The sequence below is a fragment of the Megascapheus bottae genome, chromosome 14, assembly GCF_031878675.1.
Source record: "Megascapheus bottae isolate mThoBot1 chromosome 14, mThoBot2.hap1, whole genome shotgun sequence".
Classification (NCBI taxonomy): Eukaryota; Metazoa; Chordata; class Mammalia; order Rodentia; family Geomyidae; genus Megascapheus; species Megascapheus bottae.
In genome coordinates, this window is record NC_143522.1 from 12,722,108 (window position 1) to 12,740,843 (window position 18,736).

The window sequence follows — 18,736 nt, forward strand, 5'->3', positions numbered from 1 at the left end:
ATTGGTGCATTAAACCTACAAGCTAAGATCATAAGGATGCCAGGAATGAAAGAATTAAGCTTTCTGGAGGACATAAACACACTCAAAGGTCTTTTTTCTTCTTCTTTTAATGGCCAAAGGCTGGATAAATGATGTATTAGATAAATTCTGGATATAAAATCTTGACACGTCTTTTAGGTGCTTGGCCTAAACTGTTTCCGACTGAAGGGGAAGTAAATCAAATCATTCTAGGTTTTCTCTTAAGTGGCCCTGAGATACTTGTAAATGGAAGGCAAGGCCAGAACCAGGAATTCAAAGCTTGACCTACTTTGTCTAACCTAATAATGAGAGATGTGCTTCCCTTCATAATCTCGTTCTTTCTTCTTTTTTTTCTCATCATCAAGAACAGTGAAATGGGCTGCTTCACGGTTCTCAAGAGGCTCCAAGGAGTCAGTATGGATCTCAATTGCGTGTTTTACTTTTTCTCCCCCTTCCCCTTTTGAGTGAGGGGGAAAAAAAAGTGCCTAAATTCCCACCAACATAAACCAATGACACACAATGATGAAATTCTGTTTTCACCTCTGCCTGCGACTGGAAATGCAAAAATAGCAAGTGGCCCAGTTCCACGAATCCCCGCCTCCCTGCCCGCCCCATTCCCGCTGGGCTCGGATCTCTAAGAATGGAGGTTAGCGCGCAGCCCCGCGCCAGCCTCGCTCAGTCCCGGGACGGCGGGTGATGTCAGGCGGTGGGAGCGGCCGCCGCGGGCCGGGGAGGCCGTGGGGCCGGCGGCGGGGCGGCGGGCGGCGGGGCGGGGGGAGCCGAGCCGCCGAGGTCGGCGGGCGGCGCGCCGGGCCGCGCGGCGTCGCCTGGAGACGGCCCTGGCGGCGCTGTGTTGCTGTAAACAGCCGCTTCCCTGTTACTATCTATAGCCGGATCGCCTGGCTCCCGGGTGCGGCGGCGGGAGGCAGGTTCGCGGGTTCCGCTCCCTGCGCGCCCCGAAAGATCCACCCGCTGTCCCCAGTCCTGCCTCGCCCCTCTCTGGGTACCCACCGCTGGCCTCGAACCCGCGGTCCAAAGATAGGGGGCGCGCGGGGACTCGTAGAGGACCCGCGGCTTTAAGCCCCGGAGGTGGCCGGCGCTCTAGGACCTTCCCGGGTCTGTTTGACCCTGGCTGTCCTCTGCAGTGGGGCTGGAGGTTGGAAGCGTTGGGGGCGATGGCGCACACAGCCTTTCCAAATCCCCATCTTCCGGACCGCACCGCGGCGCCCGGGGTCCCAGCGGCCGGATCTCTCTGTCCCCAGGCACCATTTTTCAGTCCACCCCCCCTCCCGTCTTCCTCACCCCCCCCTCCAGGTCTGATCTGGAAAATCACCCGGCGCGGGCTCCCTGTAAGCGCAGTTTCCTGGCGGCACCAAACCTGACCACCCCCACCCCTACCCCCTCTCCAGCCCGGCTCGCCCAGGGTGGGGGGGGGACGGACAGGGGGGTGGCACATCCCACTGTAATCTCAAACTGACCATTCGGACCCCACCACGCAACCCCCGGTTCCCGGGCCCCAGCGCGGAGCCAGGCAAGCGCCCCCCCCACACATTCCTGCACCCAAGGTTTTGCACCATGTTTATCGGCTATCAGGTCTCGGTGGCTTGACCGGAACACGAATAGCCCTACCTATGGCGAAGAAAATAAATACACAAACACACGCGCCGTCTTCCTTTCCACCATGAATGAATGAAGGAATGAATGAACCCACACCGCAGGGAAAGTAGGTTCTCGTATACTGACTGGGTTGGCCCCTCCACTTGGTGCTTCCACACGCAATCCTGGTTGCGTCTCTAGGCTAGGCGCTGGAGGGAGGGGGCTGCCGCTCGCTGCACTGAATTAAGGTTAGGGGAAGAGGGAGGGGGCCACTCGACCCGGCGCCGGGGCCTCTGGCCCTCGGGAATACCTGCGTCTCCCACACCTGAACCTCAGAGCGCAATCCCAGACCGGGATAAAGAGGCGACTCTCGCCCCATCGCTGCCCCCCCCCGGAAGGAGGGTCTGCATTGACTCAGGGGCGAACGTTCGCTCGAGTTCTCTGCCTTTCCCGCCTCCCCTCCCTCGGCCTCGGCCCCCGCCTCCCCCCCCCCCCCCCGCGCTGCACCCCAAGACTTGGCTGCAGCCGGCGAGCAGTTCCCGTCAGTCCCTCCCCGCTTTACACAGGATGTCCATATTAGGACATCTGCGTCAGCAGGTTTCCACGGCCGATCCCCGTGCTCCGGGAGGGGGAGCCCTCCCCGAGACCCCGCGTTTGGGGGGGGGGTCTACGAGACCCCTCGGACCCGGATCGCCCACGATCACTGGACAAGAGCCCAGAACCGGACGGGGTCGAGGGGCCGCGCGCACCGTGCAGGCCGCAGGGCGGCCCGCCGAGGCCCCCCGCGTGCTGGCGCCTCCCCGCCCGTGGCCACGGCTCCGCCCCGTGACGTGTTAGCTTCATTCATCGGGTTATAAAAGCCGGGGCTGCGGCGCCTAGTACTCCAACCGCAGCGCCAGCAAGCAGCCTAGAATCCCAGATTGAGCCGGCGGCGGCAGCGGCGCAGCCTGCGAGCAGTCACCGCGCTCCCTTCCAGCTCGGCTCCCCAGCGCCCACCCGTCTCCGCCCCTCGACCCCGCGCCCGGCTTCCGCTCACCGCGAACATGATGTTCTCCGGCTTCAACGCGGACTACGAGGCGTCCTCCTCCCGCTGCAGCAGCGCGTCCCCGGCCGGGGACAGTCTCTCCTACTACCACTCGCCCGCCGACTCCTTCTCCAGCTTGGGCTCTCCGGTCAATGCGCAGGTAAGGGGGCTCACCCGGCCGCGGGGCCGGGGCGGGGCGCTCAGCGACACCCCTGGAGAGGGGCGTGCGTGTGTGTGTGTGTGTGTGTGTGTGTGCCTGCCTCACTTTCCCCCCGGGAGAGCGGCTGCCACGGCCGGCCCGGGGGCGTCCGGACTTGGGAGCGCACGCAGGCCGGTCGTAGTAAGACTCTCCGGCTTCTGCTTGCCTTCGCCCCAGCCGCTTCCTCCCGCGAGCTTCGCACACTTCCCTGATTCACAGAGACACTCGCTCTTCTTAGAGCCTGGCTCTCCTCCGGGGAGGCGGCTCGGGCGAGCGTCGCCCCTGGCCCGGGTTCCGGAGCCGCCGGGAGCCGGGAGCAGGGAGGGGAGGGGAGGGCGCAGCGGGCGGGGTGTGTAAGGCAGTTTCATTGATAAAAAGCGAGTTCATTCTGGAGACTCCGGAGCGGTGCCTGCGTCAGCGCAGACGTCAGGGATATTTATAACAAACCCCCTTTCAAGCGAGTGATGCTGAAGGGATAACGGGAACGCGGCCGCGGGATGGAGGGGAGAGGCACCGCGCTGCGGAATTCTCGGGAGGGAACGGGGGAAGCGTCCATCCCGGACGGAGGGCAGGGGGGAAGAGTGGCTTATCTCTGACTGCGGGGGGTCGTGCCCCCTCTCTCCCCGCCGCTGCCTGCCGCCACGAGCTGCGCTCGCCGCGCCTGTGTCTGGATCCCGCTCGCTCACCCCGGCGTGTCCCCCTTCTGCTTCCTTCCAGGACTTCTGCACGGATCTGGCTGTGTCCAGTGCCAACTTCATTCCCACGGTGACTGCTATCTCCACCAGCCCGGATCTGCAGTGGCTGGTGCAGCCCACCTTGGTCTCCTCCGTGGCCCCCTCGCAGACGAGAGCCCCTCACCCGTACGGCGTCCCCACCCCCTCGGCTGGGGCTTACTCCAGGGCTGGCGTGGTGAAGACCATGTCCGGAGGCCGGTCACAGAGCATCGGCCGGCGGGGCAAGGTAGAACAGGTGAGGAGCTCTTTGGTACCTTGTTGCGGGGGTGGGGGGTGAAGGGGGTGGGGGAGCAAGCGTGGGGGGAACCCAGCAGAAAGGATGCAGTCCTGGTGGCACTGACCTCAGGCCTGGACCCCAGAGCCCCAGCTCCAGGCCTCCCCCCTCAGGCTCCGGTCACACGGACGTAGTCTCATACCAAGAAGTACCCTGGTAGTTTTTCCTGGCTAGTTCCCCCAGCTCGGGCTTTAGCCTCCCCTGTGCTGGGTTCCGGCCCGGGCCCTTCATTTAAATGCACATCACACCCCGCCTGCAGCTGCAGGTGAGCGCGCTGGCTCGCGGAGGAGGCGCCGGGGGCGCGGCGGGAGCCAGTTCCACCGGGGTGGGGCACCCGAGGTGACGGCAGGCACGGGTCCTGAACGCCGCTCTTCCTTTTCTTCCAGCTGTCTCCCGAAGAGGAAGAGAAAAGGAGGATCCGAAGGGAAAGGAATAAGATGGCTGCAGCGAAATGCCGAAACCGGAGGAGGGAGCTGACGGACACTCTGCAAGCGGTAGGTGGCGGCCCGGGCCGGTCCTCTTTACAACTTCAGGGGAAAGTTGGAGACCGGGCGTTGGGGAGCAGAGTCCTGGGGCGACTCGGCGTCTCACGCTCCCCCCGCCCCCCCTCTCTCGATGCAGGAGACCGACCAACTCGAAGACGAGAAGTCTGCCTTGCAGACGGAGATCGCCAACCTGCTGAAGGAGAAGGAGAAACTGGAGTTCATCCTGGCAGCTCACCGACCTGCCTGCAAGCTCCCCGACGACCTGGGCTTCCCGGAGGAGATGACGGTGGCCTCTCTGGATTTGACTGGGACCCTGCCCCAGGCGGCCACTCCGGATTCCGAGGAAGCCTTCGCCCTGCCCCTCCTCAACGACCCCGAGCCCAAGGCCCCGGTGGAGCCCGTCAAGAGCATCGGCAACATGGAGCTGAAGGCTGAGCCCTTCGACGAGTTCCTCTTCCCAGCGTCGTCTAGGCCCAGCGGCTCCGAGACCGCGCGCTCCGTGCCAGACATGGACCTGTCTGGGTCCTTCTATGCAGCAGACTGGGAGCCCCTGCACAGTGGCTCCCTGGGGCTGGGGCCCCTGGCCACGGAGCTGGAGCCCCTGTGTACCCCGGTGGTCACTTGTACTCCTAGCTGCACTACTTACACGTCTTCCTTTGTCTTCACCTACCCCGAGGCCGACTCCTTCCCCAGCTGCGCAGCTGCGCACCGCAAGGGCAGCAGCAGCAACGAGCCCTCCTCTGACTCGCTCAGCTCGCCCACACTGCTGGCCCTGTGAGCCTCCGGGGCTGGGGAGGCAGCCGGCGCCCGCCCGTGCCACTGCCCGAGCTGGTGCATTACAGAGAGGAGGAACGCTTCTCCCCGCAGGGGGTGTCTGTAGACCTAGGGAGGGCCTGATCCGTGCGGGAAAACACCCCAGGCTGTGGGCCTCTAGGACTTGAGAGCATTCGTGGCAGACTCAAGCCCTTACCTCTTCCAGAGATGTAGCAAAACGCATGGAGTGTGTATTGTTTCCAGTGACACATCTGAGAGCTGGTAGTTAGTAGCATGTTGAGCCAGGCCTGGGTCTGTGTCTCTTTTTCTTTCTCTTAGTCTTCTCATAGCATTAACTAATCTATTGGGTTCATTATTGGAATTAACCTGGTGCTGGATATTTTCAAATTGTATCTAGTGCAGCTGATTTTAACAATAACTACTGTGTTCCTGGCAATAGTGTGTTCCAATTAGAAATGACCAATATTAAACTAAGAAAAGATACACTTTATTTTCTAGTAGATAGAGATAAATAGCTATATCCATGTACTGTAGTTTTTTCTTCAACATCAATGTTCATTGTAATGTATCTGATCATGCATTGTTGAGGTGGTCTGAATGTTCTGACATTAACAGTTTTCCATGAAAACGTTTTTATTGTGTTTTTAATTTATTTATTAAGATGGATTCTCAGATATTTATATTTTTATTTTATTTTTTTCTACCTTGAGGTCTTTTGACATGTGGAAAGTGAATCTGAATGAAAAAATTTAAGCATTTGTTTGCTTATTGTTCCAAGACATTGTCAATAAAAGCATTTAAGTTGAATGCGACCAACTTTGTGCTCCTTTCTTTCTGGCAGTTTGGTAATATTCTGGAAGGTGTTATTGAAGACCAGTCTGTCAAGAAGGGAAGCCCCTGGAGGGAGACACACCCCTCTGTCTGATCCCTTATCAAAGATGGCAAGAAACTCAGCTAGTTTTGAAATATTTTACAAATATATGTCTTCACACTGCATTGCTAAGATTCTGTACCTACCTGTTCTGGGCAGAGACTTGCTCTGCAACAGTTTGTGTGGGAAACTATCTTTGTCCTCCTCCTCCTCCTCCTCCTCCTCCTCCTCCTCCTCCTCCTCCTCCTCCTCTTCTTTCTCCTCCTCCTTTCCCCCTCCCCCTCCTTCTCTTCTTCTTCTTCCACCTTCTGTTTTAGTATTGGTGAGGCAGGGATATTTATACCAAGTTGCGCTGACCTTAACCTTAAATGTTTTCACCTTAAAGAAATACATTGAGCAAATAGAGCCAAAAGCACAAAATTATTTCCAGTACAGAGCATGAAATCTAGGTCTTTGAACATGCTAGGTCAGATACACCTCTAGCCCTATTTTAAAAATAATCATTTGGTAGTACTGGGGTTTGAACTTAGGATCTTCCACTTGATAGACAGGTACTCTACAACTTGAACCATACTCCTAGCACTGTCTACTTTTTTTCTTTCTTTCTTTCTTTTTTTTTTTTGGTGCAGGTACTAGAGATTGAACTTAAGGTCTAGGAGCTATTTCTTATTTGCTCAAGGCTAGCCCTCTGTCACTTGGGCCACAGCTCCATTTCCTACTTTTTGCTGGTTAACTGAAGAAAAGATTTTCACAGAGATTTTGCTGCCTGGGCTAGCTTTGAACTAGGATCCTCAGATGTAAAAAAAAAAAAAAAAAAAAAAAAAAGCTTCCTGTGTAGCTACTATTACAAGACTGAGCCACTGGCGCCCAGATCTAACTCTATTTTAAACTATTTTCACCAACTCGTATGATAGGTTCTTCCTCCTGAAAGGTAAAAAGTGGTTGAAATGAATTATTTTCTCAATATTCTATCATAGGGATTAAAATCTTAACACTGGAACTGAAAATCTTAACACTAGCCTTGAGCAAAAATGAAGTTCAGGGGCAGGGAATTTGGCCTAGTGGTAGAGTGCTTGCCTAGCAGGCACAAAGACCCAGGTTTCATTCCTAGCTACCACATATATAGAAAAAGCTGGAAGTGGTGCTGTGCCTCAAGTGGCAGAGTTCTAACCTTGAGAAAAGCCCAAGGACAGTGATCAGGCCTTGAGTTCAAGCCCCAGGACTGGGGAAAAAATAATCTTAACACTTTCTGCCTAATCCTTCAGGCTGAACTACCTCTTAATGCTTGGTTTAGAGTTATCTCTTGGTTTAAAAAAATAGCAAAATATATTTCTGGTCCACAATGGGACTACAGAATTAATTTGTTATCCTATTTCATTCTCTCTCACTCTCTCTTCTCTTTTTTTTTTTTTTGCCAGTCCTGGGGTTTGAACTCAGGGCCTGGGTGCTATCCTTGAGCTTTCTCAAGACAGTGCTCTAACACTTGAGCCACAGCATCACTTCCAGCCTTTTCTGTGTATGTGGTACCAAGGAATTGAACCCAGGGCTTCATGCATGCTAGGCAAACACTCTACCACTAGGCCACACTCCTAGCCCATACTTTATTTACTAGGAAATGGAGACTATGCCATATCCCTTAGCAAAATGAGAACTGTAATTTCTGAAGTTGCTTTAATACCATATACTTCCATTTAGTTTTCCCCAGGGAGAAAAGAAGCTAGTTCTGAGAACTGAAAAGCACACAATAGCTGATCTTTCTGCAAACAAAAAGTTACATAATAGCTCAATAAGGAGAAGCCAACATGACTTTGAACAAGCTATAACATAGAAACCTTATCATCTCAAAGAACATGACCTTTGTCTGGGACACCTCTGGTAATGGGCCACTTACACGCACACCTACAAACCACAAAGGAAGGAGCCAGTGCCCTTCTACCCCTGCTCAGAGGCTGATTTCCACGCACAGTCTGTGAAAGGGAAGCTTCAAGGTCAGGTCTCTAGTGTTTTCCTAATGAAAAACCACCAAATAATTTGCCTAGTGGGTATGGTAACTGGGTATCATGCTGGGTCAAATTAAAAGTTTTAATCGAAAATGACAGTTCCATTAAACTTGTGTTCCCCTTGCTCCTCCCATAATAATTGACTGACATTTAAAAGCTTACCTATGCTTCTTTAAAACATTCATACATTATATATCACTTGCATATTATTTTTGTCAGCGTTGCAATCATAAAAGTGGCTTCAGGCTTGCTGTTTGCTGTTCATAGGGTAAATAGCCTATATCCTTTTAATATAACCTTAACTAAATACAATACTAATATTATCAACCCAGATCTGAAATACCAAGGTAATAAAATGTGTAAGGAACCCAGCTGGCTCTCTCTCTCTTTTTTTTTTTTTTTGCCTGGGGACTGAACTCAGGGCCTGAGCACTGTCCTTGGGTTTTCTCAAGGCTAGAGTTCTACCACTTGAGCCACAGCACCACTTCTGACTTTTCTCTGTATGTGGTACCGAGGAATTGAACCTGTGTCTTTGTGCATGCTAGGCAAGCACTCTACCACTAGGCCAAACTCCCAGCCCCCAAATGGCTATTTTTTTTTTTTTTGCCAGTCCTGGGCTTGAGCTCAGGGCCTGAGCCCTGTCCTTGGACTTTCTCAAGGCTAGAGCTCTACCACTTGAACCTCAGCACCACTTCCGGCTTTTTTCTATGTATGTGGTGCGGAGGAATTGAACCCGGGTCTTCGTGCATGCTAGACAAGCACTCTACCACTAGGCCAAACTCCCGGCCCCAATGGCTATCTTAATAACAACCTAGGAAGGAGATTCCATGGACAGACAGCAACTGGACCTCATTTCTGAACATTGATCTGGAGGAGGAGTCCCATTACTGGCTTCTGACGGTCTTGTGGTTTACTACTGGCTTCAGAGCATTGCTTTCCCTTTGACAGCATGGTACAGACCCTTCCTCTCGTTCACCACAGGCCACGCTGCCTCATCAACAAAAACATTAAAGCAAGCCAGGAGTTTGTCTGTAATCCTAACTACTCAGGAGGCTGAGATCTGAGAAGCCCGGTTTGAAGCCAGCCCAGGAAGAAAAGTACATGAGACTCTACTCTCCAACTAACCACCCAACAAGTGGGATGTGGAGCTGTGACGCAAGTGGTAGAACACCAGCCTTGAGTGAAAAAGCTCAAGGAGAGCATGTGGCCCTGAATTCATACCCTAGTCCTAGCACCAAACAAACCCACCCACCAAGATACATTAAAGCTCCAAGGAAGGCTAGGCATAGAGGTGTGAATTCCTGTTTAGAAGGCTGGGAAGATCACAGGTTCAAGGCTAGTGTGGGCTACATACTGAGACCATGTCTCTGTCTGTCTGTCTGTTAATATATATTATATATCTTTAAATACCTGTATTAATATATTTCATATATATATATAATGAAGCTTTAGAGAAGGAGGCTCTTTCTTAACAGGGGTTTCAGAGGTTATGGGAATTCCTATATGAGGGAGTTCACAGGGTAAAAATTCTATACCCTTTAAATATGACCTAGATACAGAATTAATATTACCAACACCTAGATCTGAAATAACAAGGTTTTTAAAAAAGGCTAAAAGGAACTCAGCTGGCTCCCTTAACAAGCAAGGAAAAAGCTGCCCAGAAGGATGGAAGGGTCTCAAGAGGAGAAAGGCTCAAGATTCATTTTATTCATATACTACTTAGTTGAATGGCAACTCCTTTGTACAACTACTTAAAGATAAAATGAAAATAAAGCGAGAAGAAAGGAATTCCTTCTTTCTCAGGAGGGGACTCTTTCCAAAGCTTCCTTTCCTGACTCAGGATTCAGTGACTTTCATGAATGACTGATATTGGACATGTCTCAGTGGTCTTCATGAACTAGCTATCTCAGGTCATTATCATTAACACTGACACATATACACACAGGTGGAGTGATAGTAGACATTTCCTTATGGGGACCCTGCCAGTGGTTTCTCAGACCTACCTTAAGGCCTGGTATATAGGAAAGGGTTGTTGAATATTTTGCTTAGTGAACGAATGAATGGAGAATCCAACTCCTATTTCCTTAATTTCTAGTCTATGTCAATGTTAGGATTTGTGTGTGTGTGTGTGTGTGTGTGTGTGTGTGTGTGTGTCTGTGTGTGCATATGCTAGTACTGAGGCTTAAATTTATGGCCTAGGTGCTGTCCCTTAGCATTTTTGCCCAAGGCTGGCACTCTAGCATTTGAGCCACAACTCCACTTTGGCTGTTTGATGGTAAGGTAACTGGAGATGACCCTTGGATTTTCTTCCTTGGGCTAGCTTAAACATAAGATCCTCATTCTCAGCCTCCCAGGTTATCTAGGATTACAGGCAGGATCCACCAGTGCTTGGTGCTAGGATGCTTAGGGATTTCACATCTTTTGTCTGGCTGCAAACAGGACACCTTGCTTCCTAGAGGTTCTCAAGTGCTGAATTATCTCTGCTAATCCAACCTCTAAGAGAATGCATTACTTCTGGTTCAAAATTAATTTTAGATAGAAAAGTATAAAAGGGAACCACTCCTCTCTGTAGGACAATGGAGTGTGGATTTCACCTTGTCTTCCCACATGAATCAATGTCGTGCAGTTATCAAAATAAAAGGGTAGCATTTAACAGTTTGTTGTAATAATAGTCACCTTGTATCAACAGCTATTTCCTCATGTGAGTGAGAGTAAATCAATTATGCTTTCTTGAATTAATGGACAAAGAGGAGACTCAGGCTCCATGGAAATTCTAGCATGTTACTCTATGGAAATTTTCAGTTTGAGTGTTTTGCAAGACAAAATAAAACAGAAAAATTAACACTTTCCAAATAGGATTACCAAATTTCTCAAAAGCTAAATGAGACAGAAGCATCTCTGTCTCTGTGTTCATCTTTTTTTGCATCAATATGGAGCTTAGGTTCTTTTAGCCTTTTTTGATTAAGGCTGGCACTTGAACCAGCTCCACTTTCTCCTTATGGCTGGTTTATGTGGTACTGAGGAATCTAACTCAGGGCTTTATTCATGCTAAGCAAGTACTATATCTCCAGGCCTCCTTCCCAGCCCTCCTATTATTTTGAATAGGAATATGCAACAGAAATATAAACCTGTTCAGTTACAGCACAAATCATACTCACGTTTTCATACATCCACTTATGAACGAAAATACGCTGCTTTTCCCTCATCTAAGCAGCACTGTTCAGTCATTCAAGAGGACATAGAGGAGAAAGGGCTCTAGTTCTTGTCTCAAAGAGTCTGTCCAGCCATCAGTTCTACTTAAGTCCTTTCCACTTCCAGCTCGTGGTGCTTGGGCTTGGCTCAGTCAGGTGATTCGGAGGTCTGAGAGCTCACAGGTGGGTTTAATTGTAGATTATATTAGGAGCAGCCTTAGGAATTAGAGTTTTATAGTTCTGTGTTGCTGGGCTTTATTAGTTTTTGTGAGTCTTTGGATTTGATTCTCAGCATCATAAACAAATAGCCCTAAAGGAGGCCCAGGTGATGAGACCGGTTACAAAGTCTTAAAGGCGGCGGCACCACTTTTAAAGATGAACGGCTCCAGGCTGTAGGGGCTCATGCCTACAATCTCAGCTGCGCAGAAGGTTGAGGTCTAGAGGACAGAGGTCAGAAGCCAATCCAAGACAAAAAAGTCCATATGGCTTCATCTCAAATAACAAAAAGCTGGGCTAGAGGTGTGGCTCAAGTGATAAGAGTACTGGCTGTGAGTTCAAGCTGCACTCCTCCCTCCCCCCCCCAAAAAGAAGGTAATTGACCCAAGTATGGCCACCTATATTTTTGAGGGTAATCTGTGGTCAGATCTACATAAACAACGATTCAATTTTAGGCTTTTAGTCAGTCAGCTGATTGACCAAATCATCACAACAAAATTATTCAAGACAATCAATCCAGACAATAATCTACATTTGAGTAACGGGTTGCAGCAATTAACTTTTTGGGGGGAGGGGGAAGTCCTGGGACTTGAACTCAGGGCCTGTGCATTGTCCTTGGACACTTTTTCTCAAGGCTAGTGCTCTGCCACTTGAGCCATAGTGCCATGTCCGGCTTTTTCTGAGTATGTGGTACAGAGGAATCGAGCCCAGGGCTTCATGCATATTAGCCGACTCTGCCAGTAGGCTACACTACTGGCTGGATCCAATAGAGTACTAAGTATAGTTTTAGTTTTGAACCCTGGCTCCTTCATCTTAGGCAAATTAACCCCATGCACCTCAGTTTTCCCATCTGTAACATGGAGATAATTATACCCACCTCTTGGGATTGTGGTAAGCATTGGACATGGAATGATTATGACTGATATGGGGCTTACAGAAATATGGTAAGAGAGTTATTTATAAATTAGGGAGACACAGGTTAGAGAAGTTAGCACAGGCTTCATTTCTTACAATAAAATGTTTCTGGTTATCTACAGTATGTTGAATATGTTGGATTCAGATGTGAGAAAGACAAGTGTTTTCAAAGTGTGTGGTCCAGTAAGGGAGAAAGAAATGTAAACGCATACAACGTAATACACTATGAACAATGGAAAAGAACAGGTTCAGGATAGAAAGAAGGAGTGATACATTCTATTTGGGGGAGTTTCTAGGGTTACCAGTGAGCTGTGCTTCTAAGGTGCACGGTGTTTGCTCAATGAGCCAGTGGCAGGAGAGATTCAAGGCACAGAACCACTATAAAGTCGTAGAGACTCATAAAACAATGAATTTGGTTTTCCTAGACCATAAAGTGTGTAGGGTGGGGCAAAGGGGCAGAGACGTGGGGAGGTAAATTACAGAACACCACAAAAGTACATTTGATTTCATTGACATCAACACTGCAGCATCAAAGTGGAGAAGGCTGGAGATGGGTCAAGAAGAGGTAACTGTGGCCAGATCACCAAGAGTTTGGTATTTATTTAGCTTAGTTGTGTAAAGGCTGAGCCAAGGCAGTGGTGATGGAATGGAGAGGGAACAAGAGGTAATTAGGGGGTAGGGCTGTTGGGACTTGGTGACTGCATGGATGTGGGAGATGAGGGAGAGGAGAGAATACAAACGGATTCCCAGCTTCCCCAGGCTTGACACATATGCTGGCTGTAGTTTTTCCCCCAATGACTTTAGGGCTACAGAAAGTAGGCTCTGGGTGTTGCTGGCTCATACCTATAATCCTAGCTGTTCATGAGCCTGGGATCTAAGGACTATAATTTTAAGCCAACTCAGGCCCATAAGTCTGTGAGAGTCTTTGTTCCAATTAACAGGCAAAAAAGCAGGAAGTAGAGGCGTGGCTAAGTGGTAAGAGTGCCAATCTTGATCAGAAAAAGGCAAAGGGGAAAAATGATCAGGATCGAGATTAAATCTTGGTAAGTGCATGAGTACCCCTCTTCTCCCCAGGAAAGCCCAGGTTTGGGGGGTACGGAGGGGAATCCTATAAAGGGTATTTAGGTTTACAATGCCTGTGGGATATCCAGGGGAGACAGAAACAATTGCTCAATAGAAATTCTCTGACAGGAATTTTATAGGGCTTATCTAGAGGCTCAGGGTTGGGATGAAACCTGGAGTTCTGGATAAAATATCGACAATGGCTAATATTTCACAAGTGCCTGCTTTGTGCCAGCCTGTGTTATGTATTTTACAGGAAATTCCAAATCACAGACCTTTATTTGCTTTGCTAATCATTGTACGTCTAGCAACTGGCACCTAATGGGCATACAATCACTGTCTTGTTCAATGGATATGCTTAGTCTTCCTGCAGTCTTATTGGCAGAGTGTTAATGTGGTTTTACATGATGATCTAAGAAAGACTGAGGTTGGGTACTTATGGCTCATGCCTGTAACCCCAGCTATTCAGAAGGATGAGCTCTGAGGATCGTGGTTCAATGCCAGCCTGGGCAGAAAAGCCCATGAGACTCTTATCTCCAATAAACCATTAAAATACTAGAAGTGGAGCTGTGGCTCAAGTGGGGGGAAAAATGCAAAGAAGAGAGAAAGGGGGGGGGCGAGCGTGTGCAGGGATAGTACCTAGGCCCTGAGTTCAAGCCCCAGTACCTTTACACCACACACAAAAACATAAAAGATCCTTTAACATTGTATTTCACACAGATGTGAACTGTTTTTAATATTTAGTTTCTTTTTGGTGGTACTAGGGCTTGAACCCAGGGCCTTTTGCTTGGGTATCCTACCACTTGAGCCATGTTTTAGTCCTTCTTAATTATTTTTCACAAAACAGATTAAATAGCTGGGCACTGGTGGCTTGTGCTTGTAATCCCAGCTACTCAGGAGGCTGAGGTCTAAGAAATGAAGTCCAAAGCCAGTCTGGGCAGAAAAGTCTGAGAGACTCATCTCTGATTAATCAGCAAACAGCCAGAAGTGAAAGGTGAGTCAAGTGGCAGACACCAGCTTTGTGTGGAAAAAGCCAAGCAAGAGCTAGAGGCCCTGAGTTCAAGCCCTAGTGCCAGTGCAAAAGAACCACAAACCAAAAAACAGAAACAAAAACAACTCCCCTCCTAGCCCCCAAAACTAATCAGGCTAGCAAAAAAGTACTCAATACTTATTTTCCTTAATTCAAGCAACCACATACACACATAAGTATATATTGACAAAGCAAGCATTTTTATAGGTTTAAGATAGATGCAGAATAAAACATTGTTTACATATAGTAACTAAAAAAGGATTTCAATTTTGAAACAGCATTCTTAGTTATTTTAACAATTGGATCCCAATAGAAAGACTCAGCTATCTGCCTTAATTTAAGAACAAGTTGTAATGGTTGAGAACAATCTGAGATTTCAGGGTGTTTTATATTCAACCCCTATAGAAAGGAGACTGTAACATTAGTCAATCACATTTGAAATAAACTGTGAAATCAGTGGTTGTAAAGGCAAAGACAAAGACATGGATAGTTGCCTACAGCTGTATTACTCTGTAAGACCACTTGGGAGTTTCAATTAGTGCTTAAAATGTTAGAAACTGTAAAGCAATGCGGTGTTATATTTAGTGAGGTTTGGCCAATGCATATTTTAGAGAATAAATATGAAATAAATATTTTTACTAGACTTCAACGTTATCTTTTTTTTTTTTGGCCTGTCCTGGAGCTTGACCTCAGGGCCTGAGCACTGTCCTTGGGCTTCTGTCAAGGGTAGTGGTCTGCCTCTTGAGCCACAGCACCACTTCTGGCTTTTTCTATGTGTGTGGTTACTGAGGAATCAAACCCCGGTCTTCATGTACGCTAGGCAAGCACTCTACCCCTAGGTCAAACTCCCAGCCCTCATGGAAAATTCCTTAAAAAAACCTTTTTTTTTTTTTTTTTAACCAAAGGCCCAAGCCGAGATTGGTGGTGTATTGCTGTAATCCCAGCCATTGCTGCTCACCCAGAGCAGGCCTCCCAGAGCAACACCTGGAGACAGGACCGGGGGCCTGGCTCACGTGGGGGGTGCCCCTAAACAAAACAAAAACAAGAAACCTTACAAGAGTAAGCCAGCGCTGGAATCGGCACTTGGGGAGTCTGAGGTGTGGGGGCGGAGAGTCCAAAGCCAGTCTTGATGACAGGGCACGACCACTCGGTAGTGGTCGCACTCACGGGCTATTCTCCAGGAGGCCCAGGGAGCACTGGCCAGGGCTAACTGGGCTCTCAAGGTGTCACACGCTGCCTTTACCTTAAGAAAAAACAGGGCAGGGCGACCCGGGAAGGGGTGAGGTGCGCCCGGCCGCGCCACAGTGTGGGGTGGTCATGGTGGGGCCGCGAGCCACAGGGCCGCTCGGGAAGGGAAGCGCGGACTTGTCCTCCGCGGGCTCCAGGGGAGAGGCAGCGCCGGCTCCCCGCAGTGGGGAGGCTGGGGTGCCCCCGAGCCCCCCAGAGGGACGCCACTTCCCGCCCCCCGCCACGCCCCCGCCGGGCTCCGCCGGGCCCAGGCTCCCTGCCCTTCCCGGCTTCCGGCCCTTTGCTCCAGGCCGGGTCGCCGGGGCCCGCGGTGCCAGGAGCCCGCGCGCCCTCTGTTTACTGTTTGGTTTCCACGGCGACACGTAGGCGTCGTCCACGCCACCCGTCAGCGGCCCCGCAGCGCGGCCCGCAGCCGGCGCCGTGACGTCTGCCCACCGCTTCCGTTCTGCCCATATTTGGCGCAGCTGAGGCGCCGTGCGTCGAGGCGGGGGGGGGGGGGGGGGGGGAGTCAGACCCCGCTGCGCCCCGCCCCCGCTCGGCCCCGCCCCCAGCAGGCCCCGCCCCCGCAGGGCAGGTGGGGGCCCCCCCACTGGCGCGCACGCGCTGGGGGCTGAGCCGGGCGCCCGGGGTCTCGGCTCCGGGACCGCGGCCGTGATTGGGGGGGGGGGGGGCTGTCTCGTCTGTGCCGGGTGGGTGATCTAGGATCACGGTTTTCTTCCTCGGTGCCCGGAAGTCCTGGGAACAAACAAGCCATTTCTAGCCTAGGTATTTTATAGGCTTGAATTTAAAAGAAGAAGAAGAAAAAATGCTGGCCCTTGGCGCCCAGCAAAGCTCAAGTTTTGGCGTTGCCCTTGGGCGAGGGGGGTGGGGGATAAGTGACCTTGAGCCAGGCCTGGTCACGTGAGCTCCGGGGACCGGGCCCCCAGGTGCTGGCATTTAATTAAGTGGCGTTAAAGGCGACTGAGTGGGTCCGGGGCTGGCTTCCCCTCCCGCGGCCACGGTGAAGGACAGCGCGGCGAGGCTGCTGATGCACAGCGAAGTGCGGATGTGAAGGGCAATAAACCTTCCCGGGCGGAATCCGGTGAGATTCCAGAAGTCTCCGCGGAGCCGTGGGCGAGTGGCGGGGCCGCGGGGGGCGGCGGCGCGGGCGGTGCCGCAGTGGCTCGCGCCGGGCAGCGGGGCGCGACGGCCCGGGGCCCCGTGGTTGGGACGCGCGTCACCCCCTGCGTGCCCGCGCGGGCCGGCGCCCCTCCGCCCCGGCCGGAGGAATGTCTACACCTTAGAGACCAATGCCCTTCTAAACTCCTCACCTCCCCGGCCGGGACACGGAGGCCGGGACAAGCTGGCCGAGCTGGTGTGGAACAGCGGTTCGGTCAGCGTCCTGGCTTTACACGCCGGCGCCTCCGCACCCCACAGGTGCTTTTCTTTATTGGCTTTAGGGGGGTCCTGATGCGGGGCTCAGCTCGGCGGGGTGCGCAGTCGGGGTGACCCCTGGATTTGGGGCACCTCAGGGATGCGACTGGCATGTGTGCAGACACCGCAGGGCACAGCGCGGCGCCGGGGCGGGGGTCAAGGCCGACGTGTGTGCGCGCGCGCGTACCCCTAAAGCTGCTACCATGTCTCTTTGCGGGGGCCGAACTTGACTTAGAGAAGGAGCGGAATCGCGGTCAGCTCTGCCGAAGACCGCAGGTAGCTGGTCACGCTTCATGGTTCCCGGGCCCGCGCATGGAACGCTTCTCCGCCCGCCTGCAGCGGAAGCCGGGGGAGCCTCGCACCCGGGCCCCCCCGCGGCCTGGAGGGTAAACCCAGGTGCGAGAAGGTCCTGGTGTGGGCAGCGCCTCTTGGATGTGTCCTTTCCCTTTCCCAGCCTCTCCGGGGTGTAACCTCCACGGTGACCTCGAGGCCGTGCCCACGGAGGAAGGCCGGGGCTCTGGCTGACCCCGGAGGAAGGGGCTGCGCACTCCAGCTCGGCGCCGCCGTCCTGCGCGCCGTGGCGGCGGAACGCCAGCTCTGCCACCTGGTGGTCCCCGGCGGTACTGCACACGACGCGTCTTCACGCAGCGGGAGCCTTGGCGCTTTCCTCCCTCCACTCCGAAGGACAGACCTCAAGACAAAAAAGCATACAAGAAACTCTTAAATTCCCCCCCCCTTTTCTTCGTGGTTTATTTATGAGGATCTGGTGCACATAGGAAACAATTCTGTGGCTTCTCTTTTCAGATCCTTTTGTTTGTTTTCCGTCAAAACACTTCTTTCTTTCAAACCCCACTTCACATTTCATCTCCTTAGGAGTAGTTTTTCTGACTCTGCTCTCTCATTTTCGGATTCTGCTCCACACAGTCCTCGGTGCGCACTAACAGGCAGACTCATTTTCTTTCTCCTTCACAGGATCTTGAGATAGGTCTAGGCTGACTTTGAACTTGCAGTCTCCTTCCTCAGCCTCCCCAAAGCTGGGATTACAGGTGTGAACCAGTTCAAATGCTGTCTTCTTTACTCTTTCCTTTAGGATGGAGTCATGTCTTGTGTTTTTTTTGACTTTGTGGATCCCATAGTGCCCAACACAGGACCCCAATAAGCCATTGCTTATTAACAGATTAATTTATACTGAAACATCTCTGAGACTTTGCATGTATGCATCTTCTAGCACTTTTAGTTCTTTGGCCCTGGGGTGAGGGGAGTCTAGATTGTGATCTAATCAAATGGAGCCTTGCACAATAAGGAGTTTCACAAAGCAATTTCACAAGAATACACAAACATCACCCAGAGTGGGCTGAGGAAGTCTGAAGTTTGCAGAAGACTAGAAAAACGAAGAGGAGTGGCTAAAGGAGGCAGAATTGGGAGGGGTTAGAGTGGGGAGGGTTCTTTGCCCTTAGCTTTGTAGAGGCAGCGCAGGTTCCACAGACAGCTTCATGTTCCATCTTCACTACTTGCTGTGCGGCTTTAGGCAGGTTTACTTTCCTCTCTGGGCCTCAGTTTTCTCTTCAGCACAAATAAGTGATAGGATCCCTGGATCCCCTTTGCCTTTGTTCTCTTGGGGGTCCTGCAGGTCCTGTTTCTTAGGGGGACCACTATTCTGCGGAGCTTTGGTTGTCTGTAGGGATG

At 51.5% G+C, this 18,736-nt stretch overlaps 1 protein-coding gene across 1 annotated transcript; it reads left to right on the top strand.

Annotated features, from left to right (window-relative positions):
- Positions 1–2,515: 2,515 nt before the first annotated feature.
- Positions 2,516–5,916, top strand: Fos (Fos proto-oncogene, AP-1 transcription factor subunit). Its single transcript, XM_090344505.1, has 4 exons — positions 2,516–2,798; positions 3,555–3,806; positions 4,232–4,339; positions 4,467–5,916. The coding sequence occupies exons 1-4, from the start codon at positions 2,658–2,660 to the stop codon at positions 5,106–5,108; spliced, it is 1,143 nt and encodes a 380-aa protein (XP_090200631.1). The 5' UTR covers positions 2,516–2,657; the 3' UTR covers positions 5,109–5,916.
- The last annotated feature ends 12,820 nt before the right edge of the window (positions 5,917–18,736 follow it).

What these genes read in the sequence shown, in the direction of transcription:
- Fos (XM_090344505.1), top strand. Translation starts at nt 2,658, where the DNA reads ATGATGTTCTCCGGCTTCAACGCGGACTACGAGGCGTCCTCCTCCCGC. An exon ending in GCTCTCCGGTCAATGCGCAG is followed by an intron (nt 2,799 to 3,554) that starts GTAAGGGGGCTC and finishes GCTTCCTTCCAG; the next exon opens with GACTTCTGCACGGATCTGGC. An exon ending in TGACGGACACTCTGCAAGCG is followed by an intron (nt 4,340 to 4,466) that starts GTAGGTGGCGGC and finishes CTCTCGATGCAG; the next exon opens with GAGACCGACCAACTCGAAGA.